Genomic DNA, 19,288 nt, shown 5'->3' on the forward strand with positions numbered 1-19,288 from the left:
AGATCAGTGGTGAATTGACTCAGTCCTAGAAGATCATCGGTGACTTGACTCTGTTCTTGAAGATCACCGGTGACTTGACTCTGTCCTTGAAGATCACCGGTGACTTGACTCTGTCCTTGAAGATCACCGATGACTTGACTCTGTCCTTGAAGATCACCAGTGACTTGACTCTGTCCTTGAAGATCACCAGTGACTTGAATCTGTCCTTGAAGATCACCAGTGACTTGACTCAGTCCTTGAACATCAACGGTGACTAGCCTTGTCTCTGGAAAGTCCACAAAGGACTTACAAGGGTCCACGAACACCTGACTCGGCTCTGGGGGTCAACAGGAACCTGACTCGACTCTAGAGGGTCAACAGGAACCTGACTCGACTCTGGAGGGTCAACTGGAACCTGACTCGACTCTGGAGGGTCAACTGGAACCTGACTCGACTCTGGAGGGTCAACTGGAACCTGACTCGACTCTGGGGGGTCAACAGGAATCCGACTTGATTCAGGAGAATCAACTGGAACGTGACTCGACTATGGAGGGTCAACGGGAACCTGACTCAACTCTGGAGGGTCAACGGGAACCTGACTCAACTCTGGAGGGTCAACGGGAACCTGACTCAACTCTGGAGCTTTCGGAGTGGTCACTGCCGCCTCGTGGGAATCGTGAGCGGACGCCGCCACCTCGGGACATCGTGAGCGGACGGCGACGCCTCGGGGACATCGTGAGCAGACGACGCCGCCTCGGGGACATCGTGAGCAGACGATGCCGCCTCGGGGACATCGTGAGCGGACGACATCGCCTCGGGGGCACCGTGGGCGGACACCGCCACCTCGGGGCAATCCTGAGTGGAATCTGCGGCTTTGTGAAGGCTAGCAGTCAGCCCCACTGCCTCAGAGGGAACATCAGCAGGCTCCACCACCTTGTGACGCCTGCGAGCCGATCACGCTGCTCGCACTGACATCAACTGTGAATCCCGCATGCAGCGCATCAGCCCGTGATGCTACAGGAACAGGTGTGAGGCACTGGGTGCAGCCGACGAGGCCTCTGCTGACTCCTGGACTGTCGCCTCGGGAGAACCTTGAGCCGGCTCTGCAGCTAACTCCACCCTAACGGCTGAGCCGCTCAACTGCAGAGCCAGGTTGATGTAATCCTCCAGCGTCTCGTCGGGGTGCCAGAATGGCATAAGGGACTTGAAGGGCTCGGCTAGTCCTCCCCAGAAGAAAACCATTAAACAGGTCCTCTCTGTCACCGACAGCTGAGCCGCCCCCACAAACTCCCAAGCACAATCCTTGATGCTTCGCTCTCCTTGGCAGATGTCGAGGAATCTCCCTGCTGGACCCATATTTGCTGCCTGGATTCTGTCACGGCACGGTAGAGATGGCACTGTGGAAAGAGCAAGGTCTGGGTCCAAGTGCAGGGAAGAGACACTTTATTATAAACGAGAACTAAAAAGCCAACACGGCAAAAACAAAACAGAAACAATCACAGGGAACAAGCCGAAATAACACAAGCACTAGAAACATACGTGATACAACTGACATACAATAATCCAGGCAGGCAGAGTGGTGTGTGAGACAAAACTATACACTAGTGAACAAATGGGGAATAGCTGTGTGTGTGAGTAATTGAACAGGTGTGCAGAGTGAACCAAGTAATGAGTCCGGGAGCAAGGGAGAAACACAGGTGGAGCAACTAAACAATAATGAGGTGACAAGGTGGGCGGGGTAAGAAAAGGGAAGGAGAGAGCACATGGCACCAAATAAACACAACACTCACAGAAGACAGTGACAGAAAGACAGAAGACTGTGACAAAACCTTTCAATGGGGGTAAGCAGGTGTTGGTTATCAACAGTTCAGAACAAGTGAAATAAAGTGTGTGCATCCATAATAAAACCTCCTTTAGCGAATACATCCATTTTGTAAGATAAATATCCATATTTCAAACGTAATAAACACTTTTTTTCTCACTTCCGCTTACTGTCGTTCGTGGAAGTCATGCAGGCGGATGACGTAGAACGTATAAGTCATTGTTTCAAAGGAAACAATATTTCCTTACTTTAGCAAAGGACAACCACTCTCCTCTTGGCTTATATCAGAATCCTAAGACATTTTCTTTACAAATCCTTGTTTTGTTTTGTCTCCACATTCATCACTAATCATGCAACGCCAACATCTTATGTCATCCCCCAGCTTATGACAGTCAGCTGAAGTGAGAAAAAAGTGTTTATTACATTTGAAATATGGATATTTTTCTTACAATAACACATTGATTCACTGCAGGAGGCCTTTATACATCCCACAGAGCCACATGAGGGAATTTTTTATATAGGTGTGTGCACATTATTTCGGATCTTTTGGACTGTTGACAACCTACACCTGCTTACCCCATGGAAAGGCTTTGAGGGACCAAGACTATTTTTAATATAACTCTGAAACTCTGACTGGATTAATCTGAAAGAAGAAAGTCACATATATCTACTGTAGGATGCTTTGAGGGGAAAACACAGGCTAATTTTCATTTGTTTGTAAATTAACCATTTAAAACATCTTGAAATAAAAAATATATATACTTTCTTGTACTGTACTATGCTATCTTGTGACTTTTTATGGTCTTAAATTTGTTACAACTTAATTTAAGATTTTAAGGACCCATGGTTACTTAAAATCCAGCTGGATGAATGTACAATATAAATAAATACTATGGATACCATGATGTCCAGATAATGCAAAAAAAGAAAAAATAAATGCTTAGACAGTACAGTGGTAAGTAGTAATAATGTCTCATGGTAAAGAGTTTAATAGTGTCAATAGAAACTCTTCCTGAGCCAGCTGGTGTGGGACCACAGGCCCCTATAATATTTGCCAGATGGAAGGAGAAAGATCATCGAAGTTACGTATGTAACACTCGTTCGTGAAAGGATAGAACGGAGACATTACGTCAGAAAGAGAATGATGAATGGGGTCTCGCCCAAGAGCCCAATCACCTTCGAGTGGTAACAAAATGAGCCAATGGTACACGATGTAACTTAGTCTGCGTGATTTGCATCGCGAGCTCCTCCCTGCTGTGTGGGTATATAAGGAGCTGCACGAACAACTCGCACTTAAGTCTTCGCTGAGGAGCCGAGCACAGTTACCCAGCCATTCAGCGGAACAGAGATGTCACAAAGGGACATAACGTCTCCATTCCCTCCTTCAGGGAATGAGGGATATATACGTAACCTAGACGTTTCCTTTCAGTCAATCACATTCTACAAGAGACTGACGAATGGGGTCCCTTACAAAACAGCACATGGCTGTCTTCCAGTGATCCGTGTGAGTGACAGCACCCTGTCGTGAGGCCAGCAGGAGTGAGCACGGGGAGACGGGGCCAACCCGAATGGTAGAACCTTGTACAGAAATGTCTGCCCCTTGAAAGCAAACCGAAGAAACGGTCTGTGTTAAGGAAGAATGGATACATGAAATACAGGTCGATTGCTGCAAACCAATTCAAAAGACAAATGCATTCAAAAATGAGCTTGGTGTTAGCATCTTGAACAGAAGTCTGTGAAGAGCTTGGTTCAATGCACGCATGTCTAGGATTGGCCGTAACCCACCTGTTTTCTTGGGTACTATGAAGTTGGGGCTGTAAAATCCGGACTTCATGTTGGCTGGAGGGATCGAGCTCTTTGCCAGCAGCAACCTCTGCGCGCATGACAGGAGCATCCTTGCCCGATGTGCTCCCATGGTACGTCGGTGAGAGCCCACCAGCTACATCCGTAACTTCCTCTTTAGTCATCGAGACTTACCTAGGTGCCGCGAGTATAGAGCTCCTACCAGATGCGGGCGAGACTTTCTACTCTACAGCCAGCAAGGCTAGCCGTTCGATGCATGTGCTCCCTCCGGACGTTGGCGAGAGTCTCCAGGCTAGGTAAACCTTACCTTTTCTTCCTACGGCCAGCGAGACTTACCCATTCGATGCACGTGTTCCCATATTATGCTGGCAAAAGCCTCCTGGCCAGACTACCTTTCCTTTCTCCAGCCGATACAGCGAGCACGGAGTTCCTGTTGGATGCTGGTGAGACTCCTGACCACCCTACTTTACCTTTCCTTCTTTCATCCAGAGAGGCTTACCCGTTCGATGCCGTGAGTACAAGCTCCCGTCAGACGTCTGCAAGAGTCTCCCGTCTAGACAAACTTACCTTTTCCTTTTCTATGGTCAGAGAGGCTTACCCGTTCGATCGTGTGTGCTCCCGTCGAACATCGGCGAGAGCCTCCTGGCCAGACAACCTTATTTTCCAATCTATGGTTGGAGACACTTAGCCATTCGATCGTGTGTGCTCCTGTCAGACGTCGAGAGTCTCCCGGCCACATGACTTTACCTTTCCATTTGACGATAGGCAAGGCTTAACTGTCCTACGCCACAAGTCTCAACCTCCCATCAAATACTGTACAAAAAAAAAACTCTGCTACCCTAAAATCTTTTCCTCTCCCGTCCGGCGAGGCTTACCCGTCTGATGTGTGTGCTCTCATCAGATGTGGGCAAGAGTTCTCCCGGTCAGGTTCCATACTTGCTGGCCACAAGCGAGTCTCATCCATCCGATGTCATTCTTTTTTTCTGAGGAAATCCATTTCTCAAATCCTCAACCACATCACATCTTTTTGGAGTGAATTATGTCTTATTCCTCTCATCGCAAAGCAAAAAATAAAAGAACTTTAAGAACAGTCTCGCTGCGTTGTCTTCTGTTACGGGCGTATTCAAGCAGCACGCTTCAGTTTGAATCTGAATAGCGCATTCAGCACGGGGGCGTGGTCACAATAGATATAATGAAGTGAGACATGAAAAACAGACATCACGTTGTTTTCATATGGATTACTTTATCACAGAATATCTGTTTTCGGCGGCTTATTTAGTTTAAAAGTAGACATGTCAAGCTTTCTATAGATATCTCTCTCATGTCTCTTCGTTGAGTATTCACGGAGTTACAGTTCATTTTAATGACGTGTGTGTAAATGAAGATCAGCGCAGACAAAGGCTGCAGACAGCACACCTTGTTTGTTATCTTTATTTTATAAGTGCACAATTATTTGTTGTTATTATGTCTGTATCCAAAAAAAGACCCTTTACAGATTCGATTGATGTATTGCTCTTATCTGTACGATTAAAACTGACAGTGTCATTTAAGTTCTTTTCGGGGTTATCAGGAGAAAATGACTCAAAACTCGTATCCTCGTTAATCGACTTCAAAGGGTTAATGAGCATCCCTCCTCCACCCCATCTCCTCACTTCGAGTTCACTTTATAATTAGACGGGGAAGGGCTCCCGGGCTCGGAGCCCTTTCCCGGACAGCACGCCAAATACGCATACCATACCTAAGGTAATTATATGTAAGCGTGAACTCGTGAATTCATATTAATAATTTAACCCTTTGAGGCTAAACACTTTCAAACTTACGGTAAACACTACAGTCTCCGTGCTCACAGCGTCCCAAACACAAATAATTTTTATATATTTTTTTATATTTATATACAGAGTTTCACTCTCTGTCAAGCGATTTGTGATATTTTTACAGTTCATCTCAATGGACGTGCAGCACACCTGTGTTTGTGTATTTGGCGTACCTTAATCTAGTGTGAAGGAAGGCACACGACTCGCATTGCTTTCTCTCATGCACAAAATGGCCGGAAATAATGTGCTTATTATCATCCCTGTTTTGATTTCAGCAAATCAGTTCCCCAGAATGGACACAGCCTGATTAATATTCATAAATCCAGCAGCTCATTCATCCTTAGTGCATTTTCTACTATTCTTAATAGTAAAATTTGTATTATTATTATGATTATCATGGTTGCACTTTATTTTACAGTACGTGTACTAACATGTACTTATAGTGTACTTACAGTGTATTTATCTAAGAAAGTTCTGGTAATACAAGGTAACTACAATGGGGTAGGGTTAGGTTTAGGGGTAGGTTCAGGGGAAGTACCTAGTTACTACATACAGTAGTTATTATAATTACTATAATAAGTACATAGTATGTACATGGGGAACAGGACTGTAAAATAAAATGCTACCCTTATCATCTTATCAGAATTAGTGTTCGTTTTTTCACTTTTCTTTTTTATAGAAACACTGAATGACAAACAAAGCACCACCAGCAGTCCTTAAATTCAGTTAAAATGTCATGGTTACTAAGTTAATTATAATTACTAAAGTTCTATCATTAAATAGTACTTGATTATCCAGATATCATATTAAAATGCTTGATTAAGTGATGTTAAGAGTGTACTAAGTCAGTACTGTATAAAAGTCTGGCGAGTAAACAATAATAATAAAATAAAATAAAAAATGTACTATCTAAAACTCTGGGGTTTCAACGATGACTCATCTGAACGCTTCTGACTGACCACTGCATTCATAAACTCAACAGAATATTGTGTGATTGGTTATAACGCACAAAACTGTAAAAAATGCAGAAAAATAAATACGATAAACAAATAAGCCCTACCATTAATTACTATTAATATCTCTGACTATCGTAGATACACAATACTGTAATCTACTGGCACAACCCTAGTTGTTTATCCACACAGGAAGTACCTCCTGTAGCCAAAGCACAGTAAACTCATTTGACTATTTCCAGAGCCCATATTTACAAAAATATAGACTATTGGGAAGTCCATTTTTGCACGAAGTTTGCATTGACTTGAGAGAAGATGCCACCCTCTCTTGATTTGTAGCACTATTGTCCCATCGGTAAAATGTGTGTGTGTGTTTATTAAGTAGACGTTTATTACATTTATTTGTATTTATTTATTTACTTTATATTCAGAAGGGGTGTACTCATTTATCCTGTATGTATAATGTATACGTGTATATGTTTATAAGTGTGTGAAAACAGTATGTTTGTATATATTATCCATGGATTCAAAATTTTACAAAATAATAATAATAATTTAATATCAGTATTTATGTAGTCTCACTGTTTTCAGTGTCTTAAACACTGAAAAGATGAGTTTCATACTGAACTAAAATTTAAATGTGTGTACATTTCAGGAAAATAATGCAAAAAAAAAAGATAAAATTGAAAATAAAAGCTAAATATTTCGTCTTTTTATCACATATTTATTTAGATAATTTATTAAAAATGCTATTGTGCACTACTGAGAAATCACTTTGGGTACTCACATCGAAGGACATCTCTGCAAATCTGCTGTATATGTTGCTCAGACAGCTCTCTGCCCTTAAAAAAAAAAAAACCGTCATCATAGGAAGAAAATTTTCTATTTAACTGTATATGCAACATTTTATCCACCACTGACTAGATTATTTTATTGGAGAGGAAGACTACAGTACAACACAGTGTTAAATAGTTTTAAGCTTATATGGAAACACAACACTCACAGGTCGTCCTTCAGGTCCAGGTGGTCCTGGGGGGCCTATTTCGCCGCTCTGTCCTCTGGGACCTGAAGGTCCTGTCTGTCCGTGCTGTCCAGGGAGCCCCTGATGGCCCACCTGACCCCTTTGACCAGGCTCTCCTGCTGTCCCTTCCTGACATGCACACAAACACAACTCAACACACTCAGAGCACAGCTAATGATGAATGATCATTCAGATCAGAGATATGCCCACCTCTCCTTTCTGCCCAGCTTGCCCAGGTAAACCCTGTTTATGAAGAGAGAAGTCACATCAATAAAACAACAATAAATTTTGCAAGGCAACTGTTTGATTTGCCAAAATATTATGGTAATTATTCTTAGAACTGCCATTAAATCATTATGTGATTAAACACTTTAGACATATGTAAAATGCTGCAAATGCACTAGATGCCCACAGTGATGCAAAGAAAAGTAAACAATGTGTACATATTTGCATTTAAATGTACGGTACATATTAACAAGTATTTCAAATTGACTTTTATTCAGTGATACTGAATAAAAAGAATAAATCTAAACATAACAATTTTTGTAGTAAATACACAAAAAGTGTATAGTATCTTGTATAGTCATTGTAATTCCGTATACCTGGAAAAAAAATAAAAATACTGAGCCACTGAGTGAAATAATGTTTTCATATTATACATCTAACCAAGTGTGGTTTTGGGACCTCTGTACTGTACTTTATCACCTAAAACATACTGGACACATAAAACTCTTTTACTGGAACTTGACATTTTATATTTTAACTTTGATAAGTTATACATGTACATACCCAAACACACATACACAGACACACACACACACACACACACACAAACACAAACGTCTACATTTATATATTAAACGTTGCCTTGCACTATGTTAGTATGAAGAAGAACTGCACCACCTTGTGGTTGATTCTATAATTACAGATACAAAAAAAATATATTATATTCCTTGGTATTAAAGAGTTTATTTGATTGTGCAAAATTGCATGTACTGTAGGTTTTATTTACAAGACATACACACACACACACACACACACACACACACACACACACACACACACACTTAACTTACATGAACACCAGGTCGCCCAGAGTCTCCTTTTTCACCTTTCATCCCCTGTTCAATTGCAAAAACATGTTTAAGTAAAATCTTAATTTTAATTTAATACTGAATTGGTCTAGGCTGTAAAAAATGAATAGCATTGTATTTTACACTGTAATACAGGGTATGTGCAGAATTTAAGCTCAAATTTAAGAATTGTAAGACCTTTTTTTAAGACCTTCACAAATGAAGTAAAAACCATTAATTGCAGAATACAATATCCAGGGGGCATGGTTAAATGCACATCTAGGGGGTGGAGAGGTTTAGGGGAGGAGATGGAGACAGGTAGGTTTAGGTATATGTTAGGTGGGAGGAGTTGGGTCTGGATCCATCCACGCCCCCTGGATCTTGTGTTCTGCAGTGAGGACCATCATATTAGTTCTGAACAAAAACAATGCACATTCAATCTCTGCCAGCAGGTGGCACTTTTGCAACATTAGAAATACAGCGGTTTCCCTGGTAATGGCTGTAAACAATGCAGTGCAACACCTGACATGCAGCACTCACTTTATTCAGTGAAATCATAGATTTTAGAAGTTTAATCATCACATTAAGCTATATCCCAAAATCTAGTCTTTTCATCCCCAAATTTAAGACCGCTTGAAATCATAATTAAGACATGATGTAGGCAACCATTTAAGACTTTTTTTGGCCTTATGGACTAAACTTTGAAAAAAGCCAATTGCTCACTGAAACCAAATTCTCTAAAATAAATGTAAATCTTTCTTGCCATAGATACTCGACAATTCTATTATGGTTGTACAGCATTTTCAAGATATGGTAGGGTCTTAGAAAGTCCATTAAAAATGTCTAAAATTCTTTTATTTATTTATTTTAGTTCTTCTAACCATATTTGGGCCCAATGTAATGTGTTTTTTTTCTTCTAGATTCTGTGTTTTAATAAAATGTAATAAAAATGTATTATAAATATGGTAATCACATGAATGAATAAGACTTGAAAAATTTAATTAATCTTTGAAAAGCAGTTATTTTGACAAACACAAGTTCATATTAATGATTTGAAGTGTACAGTCCTATGTTTGATGAATTCAGTCAAAATTTGTCAAATTCAATGACATTGCATATTATTTTTGACTGGATTGTGTTTTCCACATAGCAGAAATCATAGGGCTATACTACAGTGACATGAAGGCAAGGCTACACAAAGCAATATCTTAGACATAGCATGTATTTTTTAGCATACTGTAATTAAATCTGACAAAAGTTTACATTCATGCATTTCAGATGTGTTTTTAATTTTATAAAGTAGAACTCAAAAACGGCCACATTTTCCATGGGAATACAAGGCAAAAGTCATTTGTCAACATTCACTATAATCACATATAACATGGAATGTAAGATGGTTTTCTGAGCTCATCTTAATAGTAAGACAGTGTTTTTCAGTTAGTTACAAGTGAAGGGTCCCTTTCAGTCTAAGAACATAGAGTTAAGAAAAAAAAAAAAAAAACATCCCCGAGCACTACTTTTAGCCCTAGCATTTTTTCCCCAGTAAACCACAACTAGCTGTAAACAATATATTTTAATTTGACAGTCCAGCAACATACTGTTTAGGAACCAAGTTCATTATTACAGTAAATGTTAACTTACATCTACTCCTCCTTCACCAGCATCTCCTCTTTGACCCTGTAAAACATTTCATTGTAGGGTTTAAGAAAACTGTTTAAAGAAACAACAACAGCAACAAAAGTTTTCTATGAAACAATAAATACAATAGCAATAGAAATGTTATGAGCCCATTCTGCATACATCTGAAGTGCTTTGTGATAAAATCATCAATTAATTACTATAACTAGATAAAGAGTATCCAAATAACCAAACATGCACACCAGGCTGGAAAAGTTTAAACTGTTTTTAAAGAGGCTGGAAGAGCTGGAGAAAATGTCATTGACAACAACAACAACTATATATATATATATATATATATTCCCTATCTGCGCTTAATGCCTGTATTAGTGGCCTTCAAATCTACCATACTACTGTATCAATACACATACAAAAATGTACATCAATATATTTTTTATTTTTATTATTTTCAAATGACTATGCTGACAATATAATTTGTAATGTTTTGTAAATTGTATTTGTAATGAAAAAATAGTACATGGTACTGACACAGCTTGCATTCTCATTTTAACTAGACAATCCCAAGATAACTGCACGGATCTCAGACGGCCTAGCAGACTTCTCTGCATGGATGAAATAACACCTCTAGCTCAACCAGCAAAGACAGATTCTCATCTTCTGTGCCAATCTGACTGTACAGAACAATTTCACCATACAGCTAAAATCACAGATGTCCAGATCACCTTTAAAGAACACACTGCAGCAACAACAGCACAATCATGCAGGTTTGCACTGCACAGCATCAGGAAGTTCAGGTGCTTTCTAATGGAGCATTTCCAGCCCCTTGTCATTTGTAGGCTTGACTACTGCAATTCTCTTCTGGCTTGATTTCCATCAGGCTCAGTCAAACTTCAACAAATGATTCAGAATGCCCATGATTCAAAAGGGCCCACATCACACCTCTCTTTATGATCTTACACTGGCTACTGGTTATGGCTCGCATCAAGTCCAAGTCGCCTGATAGAGCCATCACAGAGAGGCACTCAATTATTTTCCAGAATTTTCTTTCACTGATCCTTGCTGATAGAATGATCTTCTTAATCCTATCCATGACAATATTTAAGAAACAGCTGAAAACTCATCTCTACTGTCAGCACTTAACACTAGAATCCTCCTGAAAAAAACATGCTTCTATCCTATAACCATTTCTTAACCCCTCCCTGTTCTAGCTTGCATTATTCTCAAATGGTGTCTGGAACTGTATATTGCTAGCACGTCTCTTTATTTATTTATGTATTATTGCCTAGGATGATGGATTGTTGTATTTAGCAAAAGTCTTCAAAATGAATAAATAATGTACATGTAAACATATTGCCTTTGCACTAGTGCTTTCAAACCATACATATGATTTGTGTATATCTAACTTGTTTCATAATCACTGAATTAAATTGAAAATGGAAAACCTTCAAAGAAGAAATACGTTTCTATGAAGTCTGTCACGTGTACATTACCATGTGTTGGGCAGTTACTGCTACTGTTTTACTGTATTTGAGATTATTTGCTAAACTATCCACGGTAATTTTGAATGACAGATTTGTAACAAAATTGCCACTTCTAAAACAGAGAGCAAACCAATAGTAATTAAGATTTAGCTCTAAACTTAAAGACAGCGGTTTTAATTCATTCATTTAGTTTCACTGCAAGCTGCCAAATGCTTGTAAACCACAAGCAACACTTTCATGATTATTATTATTATTATTATTATTATTATTTGTATTTTTATCTTAATTGTTTTATTTATTTATTTTTATTAATTTGTTGGCCGATGTTCATTATCTTGCTAAAGTTAATATAGCTACTCTTGGAAAATATGCTCATCATTACATGGGTTTTACCTCCAAGACTTGACCAGAAATGCAATGTCAGAGTTTTCTTTCCCGTTGGATCAGAAGAAATACATTTAATTTAGATTAAGTGACATAAGATTTTCAGAAAAAGTTTAGTAAATGAATGAGACATCCAAACCCCACATATAATATGATGTGGAATCTTTATGGAATCGTGAGTAAAGACTTGCCTTCAGTCCTGGTGATCCTGACATTCCTGGATGTCCTGGCTGGCCAACTGCCCCAGGTTCTCCAGGCTTACCCTTGATCAAGAAAAACATATATACTTTTAAATAACTCTTGCAGGCTATCCTACATATTTTCTCTTTCTTCAATCATCTGATTCATTTGAATAGCCTTTACCTCTAGTCCTGGAGGTCCTGGTTGACCTGGTTTTCCACTGTCCCCTTTAGTGCCCTATTAATGGAAATTTGAGTTGGAGTGTCCAAGTTAGCAAGTAAGAACTTGTTTTAAAATGAAAAAAAAGTATGTTACCTTAATTTTAATAAATAAATAAATAAATAACTACTGGTTTTGATCATTGAAAGAGATCAGAGATTACTTCCTGTTGACCATGATCTTAATATTTAACAGCAAAACATTTTAACAGGACTTTAATTGTTCGCTGTAAACTTCTTACACATATTCAAATCGTAATCAAGGACCTTGTATGTTCATGCATTTGTAGGATAAGCAATTCCAACTGCAGATGGTGATATGATCTGTGAACCAGGTTAATTTTTTGCTCACCGCACTGTCAATTTGAGTCAAAACCATTTTAATGACAAGAGAATGGTTCAAAGTTACTTTTCATATTGATGCATATAACAGTCCATGCATGGAAACTGAACAAATATTCCATCTGTAAACAGTTTTCTCTTGCTTTTTAGAGCATGTTTTACTCATGCGGATTTTGCCAGTCTTCATTTCAAAGGTCTTGCTTATTTTATTTTTAAATCATTTTTTAATTATCCTGCTGCTTACTTAATTCTTTTACTAAAACTGGATCTAAAATAGATAAAAGCAGAACAGATAATGTTTCTATGATTTGGTGTTGATTGGTGTTCCAGTTCTAGTTATGTCTAGTTTGACAGTTTTAGTGTGTGTGTGTGTTTGTGTGTGTGTGTAGAGGGGGTGGGGTCGACCACTTCTCAGATGATCAGGCTGAGAGACCATCTAAAACTAACTAACTAACAAAAAAAAAAAAAATATATATATATATATATATATATAATAGTAATTCTGCTTCCACAAAAAGCAGTAAACCAGCACATTAGAATGATTTGTGAAGGATCATGTGACACTGAAGACTGGAGTAATGATGCAGTAACAGAAAGAGTTATTTTAAATTGTAATAATATTGTTTTACTGTGAAATAAATGCAGCTTTGAAGAAGAACAGAAGATACATTTTTAAAAGCATGGTACAGACCTCTGTTGGTCTTGTACAAAATCTCGCTTTAGAAGTCCCAAAGAATATGATGTTTTCAGAATGTTATGTGCACGACGTAACAATTAAGTGAACATATTTCTTCCCTCTGCTGTCATTGTTTTATGAAAAAAATCCATTTTGTCTCATAAAGTGGCCAATGATAATAGCGTTGTTGGCTAGCATTCTGAAGTTTGAAGGTAACTGCACTAGACTTTGAATCTGGACATACTCTGTTGTCTCTTTTCTTGGACACAAACTAAAAAATAAATTGAAGGCTTGTAGCCATTTATAAGATATGGCTTTTGTTCTGCACAATTACACATCATATGTAGCAATCCACACGCATGTGTACACAGATGATGAAAGGCGATTGAGAAAAACTGCAGACGGAACAAAAGGATTTCACCATCTGTCTTGTAATTGCTTTAAAATCACTATAATAACGAAATAGTGACTCCAACTCAGAAATCAATACCTATAATGTTTTAAATATGAATTCAAAATTACAAAGGACATCTTGTATTTAAAGGGCAAAAACAAGAAATGAAACCTTGGGGCCAGGTTGTCCACTTGAACCAGGCATTCCAGTCAATCCCATCTCACCCTGCAGAAAGACAGACACAGTCAAAAAGATGTTTTGAACTTTAAAATGAAATCAAAGTTTACCACATTGTGTGTCTCATCAAAATGATGTAGTCCTTCTGAAACATAGTCCTTTTTACTTTTAAGCTGATGTCACAAAAAGGCCCTCACAACCTGACGACTCTAACCACCTGGTTCCATTTTGGTATGGAATGCCTACTTTTCAAGAATCAGTTCCCGATGGATAAAATACCGCCCTACACCCTCAGAATTTTTAATTTTTTTTTGTAAAAACTTTACAGATACAATGACTTGTCAATGGGACAGTACCCTCGAGGGGCTCCTTTGTACCTTGATGACCCCTAAAGGGTTCATAAAAGTACCAAATTACTACCTTAAAGGGTTAGTTCAACCAAAATAGCAAAATTATGTAATTAATAACTTACCCTCATGTCGTTCCAAACCCGTAAGACCTCCGTTTATATTCGGAACACAGTTTAAGATATTTTAGATTTAGTCCGAGAGATCTCAGTCCCTCCATTGAAGCTGTGTGTACGGTATACTGTCCATGTCCAGAAAGGTAAGAAAAACATCATCAAAGTAGTCCATGTGACATCAGAGGGTCAGTTAGAATTTGTTGAAGCATCGAAAATACATTTTGGTCCAAAAATAGCAAAAACTACGATTTTATTCAGCATTGTCTTCTCTTCCGTGTCTGTTGTGAGAGAGAGTTCAAAACAAAGCAGTTTGTGATATCCGGTTCACGAACGAACCATTCAATGTAAACGGATCTTCTTGAACCAGTTCACCAAATCGAACTGAATCATTTTAAACGGTTCGCGTCTCCAATACGCATTAATCCACAAATGACTTAAGTTGTTAACTTTTTTAATGTGTCTGAAACTCCCTCTGAGTTAAAACAAACCAATATCCCGGAGTAATTCATGTACTCAAACAGTATTGACTGAACTGCTATGAGGAGAGAGATGAGGATGAACACCGAGCCGAGCCAGATAACGAACAAAACATTGATTCATTCACGAGTCAAGAACCGTTTCTGTCAGACGTGTCCGATTCGAGAACCGAGGAGCTGATGATACTGCGCATGTGTGATTCAGCGTGAAGCAGACCGACACACAGAGCATCTGGCTTAGCTCGGTGTTCATCTTCAGTTCTCTCTTCACAGCAGTTCAGTCAGTGTACTGTTTGAGTAAATGAATAACTCCGGGATATTGGGTTTTTTTTCACGCAAGTCATTTGTGTATTAATGCTTATTGGAGACGCGAACCGTTTTAAATGATTCAGTTTGATTTGGTGAACTGATTCAAAATTATCTAGTTACATCAAATGATTTGCTCCCGAACCAGATATCACAAACTGCTTTGTTTTGAACTCTCTCACAACAGACACGGAAGAGAAGACAATGCTAAATAAAGTCATAGTTTTTGCTATTTTTGGACCGAAATGTATTTTCGATGCTTCAAAAAATTCTAACTGACCCTCTGATGTCACATGGACTACTTTGATGATGTTTTTCTTACCTTTCTGGACATGGACAGGAAGACCGTACACACAGCTTCAATGGAGGGACTGAGAGCTCTCGGACTAAATCTAAAATATCTTAAACTGTGTTCTGAAGATAAGGGTTTGGAACAACATGTGGGTAAGTTATTAATGACATAATTTTGCTATTTGGGTGAACTAAGCCTTTAAGGGTATTTTTTTGTTTGTTTGTTTTTACTGACAGTGTTTTTTTCCTGTTTTTTTCTTGTTGAATAGTTTGCTTCACTCAGAAATACCTTTATACAATAAAATAGGTTGTGAATTCTATTTCATGTTTACTTAAATTGCATAAACTATCTCCAACACACCAAAAAAAAAAAAAAAAAAAGCTTGTCACTGTGCATAATGCAATCACCTTCCCTTTAAACATTATACACAACTAAGCCTATTATTGGGGACTGAACAAATAACCAGCACATTGCTTTGAACAATAAATACTAGGTGCAGGCACACTAACTTTGTGCATTCAAGGTCACCCTGTAATAGATTTCAGGAACTGAATGGCATTCTCTGATAAATCACAAATTCAGTCAGTTTATTCATCTAGCCAGTTCTCCTGTAACACTGTAAACCATGGAAATTTGATGTCTATATTAGGAGTATTGAGTTAAGAGGTTAATATGTGACATTTACATTTTCTATTGCTAAAACATGTTTTACCATACTGTATGAATTCAAAAATCAGACTTCAGACATTTGCTTGTGTTTCCTCTCTCCTATGTTTGCATGCGATGGAAGCGATTTGAGCAGCAGTGTAGTTCAGTGCCACCACAGTTTTAGCTTATTTGCATCTTGTCCACTTTGACAAGTCCACAGATTATGCCATTTATTTTACCTTGTTTAAGTTGTAGTCGAGTATGGAAACCCAAACTCAGAATTTGTGCTCTGCATTTAATCGCTCCAAGTGCACACACAGCAGTGAACACCCACACACCTGGAGCAGCCATTTTTTTTGCTGCGGCACCTTGGGAGCAATTCGGGGTTAGGTGCCTTGCTCAAGGGAATCTCAGTAATGGGTATTTAGGGTGGAAGAGAGCACTGTTCCTTTGAATCCCCCCACCTACATTTGTTTTTGGTACTAAAAATTGAACCTGTGACCTTTGGGTCTCAAGTCCGACTCTTTAACCATTAGGACACAACCCAATGACATTTCTGTATCATGATTTTTCAAGGGCTTACTATATTTTTAGATTTACTTACAGAGTCTCCAGGTGTACCTTTGGCTCCTTTCGGTCCTGGCAAGCCAGTTTCACCCTTTAAAGAAACCAACAAATGTAAATTATCAATATGTTTAGGGTAGTTTAAGTTATAATAGTAGTGAGATATAAACTACAAAATGCATGCAGCTCACAAAATTTTGTAAAAGAGCATGAGGCATAACAACAAATGAGATACAAAATGTCCACATAAGGCAGAAAGAAAGAAAGAAAGAATCACCTTCATTCCATTTTGACCATCATTTCCAGGTATACCAGGTATGCCCTGAAAAAAAGACAAAAAAAGCAATTTTTGCTTCTCAATTTTTGTTTAACAATGTGCATATTCAAGAAATACCACGAAGACTTTAACATTCATTAATGACTTCAGCTCTACAGACACAAATGAGTGGGCTTCTTGTCCTCCTAACATGCATGGGGCAGTCTGGATTAATCACATATGAAGAACATCCCTCCAATGTGTAATGTTTACTCTTCAGTTAACAGAGTAAAAGTGGAGCTAGTCCGAGCTGGGGTGATTGAGTTGCAGCAAGGCCTAATTAGAATATATTAATGGTTTCTTTCTATACTAAATGAGGTATGTGGAGTTACAAACCTGATTCCAAAAAATTTGGGAGACTGTACAGATTGTGAGTAAAAAAGGAATGGAATAATTTAAAAATCTCATGAACCTATATTTTATTCACAATAGAATATAGATTACATTTGAAATGTCATGCCAATATTGGCTCATTTTGGATTTCATGAGAGCTACACATTCCAAAAAAGTTGGGACAGGTAGAAATAAGAGGCCGGGAAAGTTAAATGTACATATAAGGAACAGCTGGAGGACCATTTTGCAACTGATTAGGTCAATTGGGAACATGATTGGGTATAAAAAGAGCCTCTCAGAGTGGCAGTATCTCTCAGAAGTCAAGATGGGCAGAGGATCACCAATTCCCCCAATGCTGCGGTGAAAAATAGTGGAACAATATCAGAAAGGAGTTTCTCTGAGAAAAAATGCAAAAAGTTATCATCATCTACAGTGCACAATATCATACAAAGATTCAGAGAATCTTGAACAATCTCTGTGCATAAGGGTCAAGACTGGAAAACCATACTGGATGCCTGTGATCCTCGGCCCTTAGACAGCACTGCATCACATACAGGAATGATACTGTAATGGAAATCACAACATGGGCTCAGGAATACTTCCAGAAAACATTGTCGTGAGCACATTCACCGTAGCCAGCTAAAACTCTATAGGTCAAAAAAGAAGCCATATCTAAACATGATCCAGAAGTGCAGGCGTTTTCTCTGGGCCAAGGCTCATTTAAAATTGACTGTGGCCAAGTGGAAAACTGTTCTGTGGTCAGACAAATCAAAATTTGAAGTTCTTTTTAGACAACTGGAGAACATGACAATGCCAGACCACATACTGCATCAATTACAGCATCATGGCTGTGTAGAACAAGGATCCAGGTACTGAAATGGCCAGCCTGTAGTCCAGATTTTTCACCCATAGAAAACATTTGGCACATCATAAAGAGGAAGATGCAACAAAGAAGACCTAAGACAGTTGAGCAACTAGAAGTCTGTATTAGACAAGAATGGGACAACGTTCCTATTCCTAAAATTGAGCAACTTGTCTCCACAGTCCCCAGAAGTTTGCAGGTGTCTGCAGACTGTTATAAAAAGAACAGGGGATGTCACACAGTGGTAAACATGGCCTTGTCCCAACTTTTTTGAGATGTGTTTATGCCATGATATTTAAAAGCAACTTATTTTTCCCTTAAAATTATACATTTTCTAAGTTTAAACATGTGATATGGCCATCTGTGAGTGGCCGGCAGGAATTGTGGGAGGGGGGAGTGCATGTACAGTTCTCTCTCCACCTTCAATACCACAACTTAGGTGCCCTTGAGCAAGGCATCGAACCCCCAACATAAATGATGAACACTGCTCCGGGTGTGTGTTCACAGTGTGTGTGTGTGTGTTCACTGCTCTGTGTGTGTGCACTTCGGATGGGTTAAATGCAGAGCACAAATTCTGAGTATGGGTCACCATACTTGGCTGAATGTCACGTATTCTGAATAAAATATTGAAATTTGAAACTTCCACATCGTTGCATTCTGTTTTTATTCTCAATTTGTACAGTTTCTGATTTTATGGAATCAGATTTGTACATTTAAGCCATTTTAAGAAATTTTTTAAAAGACATAAAGAAAAAATTATTTTCATGTTCAAAAATGTTTAAATGTCATTTTGACAGTGATTTATCTTAATCATTAGCTATTTTTGAAGAGTTTTCATTGTGCACAGATTATTATTAATTCTATTATTATGTAATGTAACAGTGTATTAAATGTAACTGCTTCATTTGTCTAATAGTTTTTTTTTTTCTGTATTCAGAGGATATTGTCAAAGTAATAGAGTTAAATAATAACGACTTTAATGGTTTGTCATAACTGTTTATTAAATTATAATGTACTGCAGTACATCTGTTACATTTTACAAGTGGTTGTTTTCCAAGCTCTGATTCAAGCCC

The 19,288-nt window shown here is 38.5% G+C and overlaps 1 protein-coding gene across 2 annotated transcripts in view; it reads right to left on the reverse strand.

The window, feature by feature from the left end:
* Positions 1–19,288, reverse strand: part of LOC113113076 (collagen alpha-1(XXI) chain) — an 87,709-nt gene that overhangs the window by 17,711 nt on the left and 50,710 nt on the right. For both annotated transcript variants that reach the window (XM_026279232.1, XM_026279231.1), the window contains 10 exons: positions 16,982–17,026; positions 16,745–16,798; positions 13,950–14,003; positions 12,332–12,385; positions 12,160–12,231; positions 10,107–10,142; positions 8,469–8,513; positions 7,603–7,635; positions 7,375–7,521; positions 7,159–7,213 (listed from right to left, as the gene is read on the reverse strand). In XM_026279232.1, coding sequence (XP_026135017.1) covers positions 7,159–7,213; positions 7,375–7,521; positions 7,603–7,635; positions 8,469–8,513; positions 10,107–10,142; positions 12,160–12,231; positions 12,332–12,385; positions 13,950–14,003; positions 16,745–16,798; positions 16,982–17,026 — 595 coding nt within the window. The remainder of the gene's footprint in view (positions 1–7,158; positions 7,214–7,374; positions 7,522–7,602; positions 7,636–8,468; positions 8,514–10,106; positions 10,143–12,159; positions 12,232–12,331; positions 12,386–13,949; positions 14,004–16,744; positions 16,799–16,981; positions 17,027–19,288) is intronic.

This window comes from Carassius auratus, chromosome 13 (assembly GCF_003368295.1).
Source record: "Carassius auratus strain Wakin chromosome 13, ASM336829v1, whole genome shotgun sequence".
NCBI classification, from domain to species: Eukaryota; Metazoa; Chordata; class Actinopteri; order Cypriniformes; family Cyprinidae; genus Carassius; species Carassius auratus.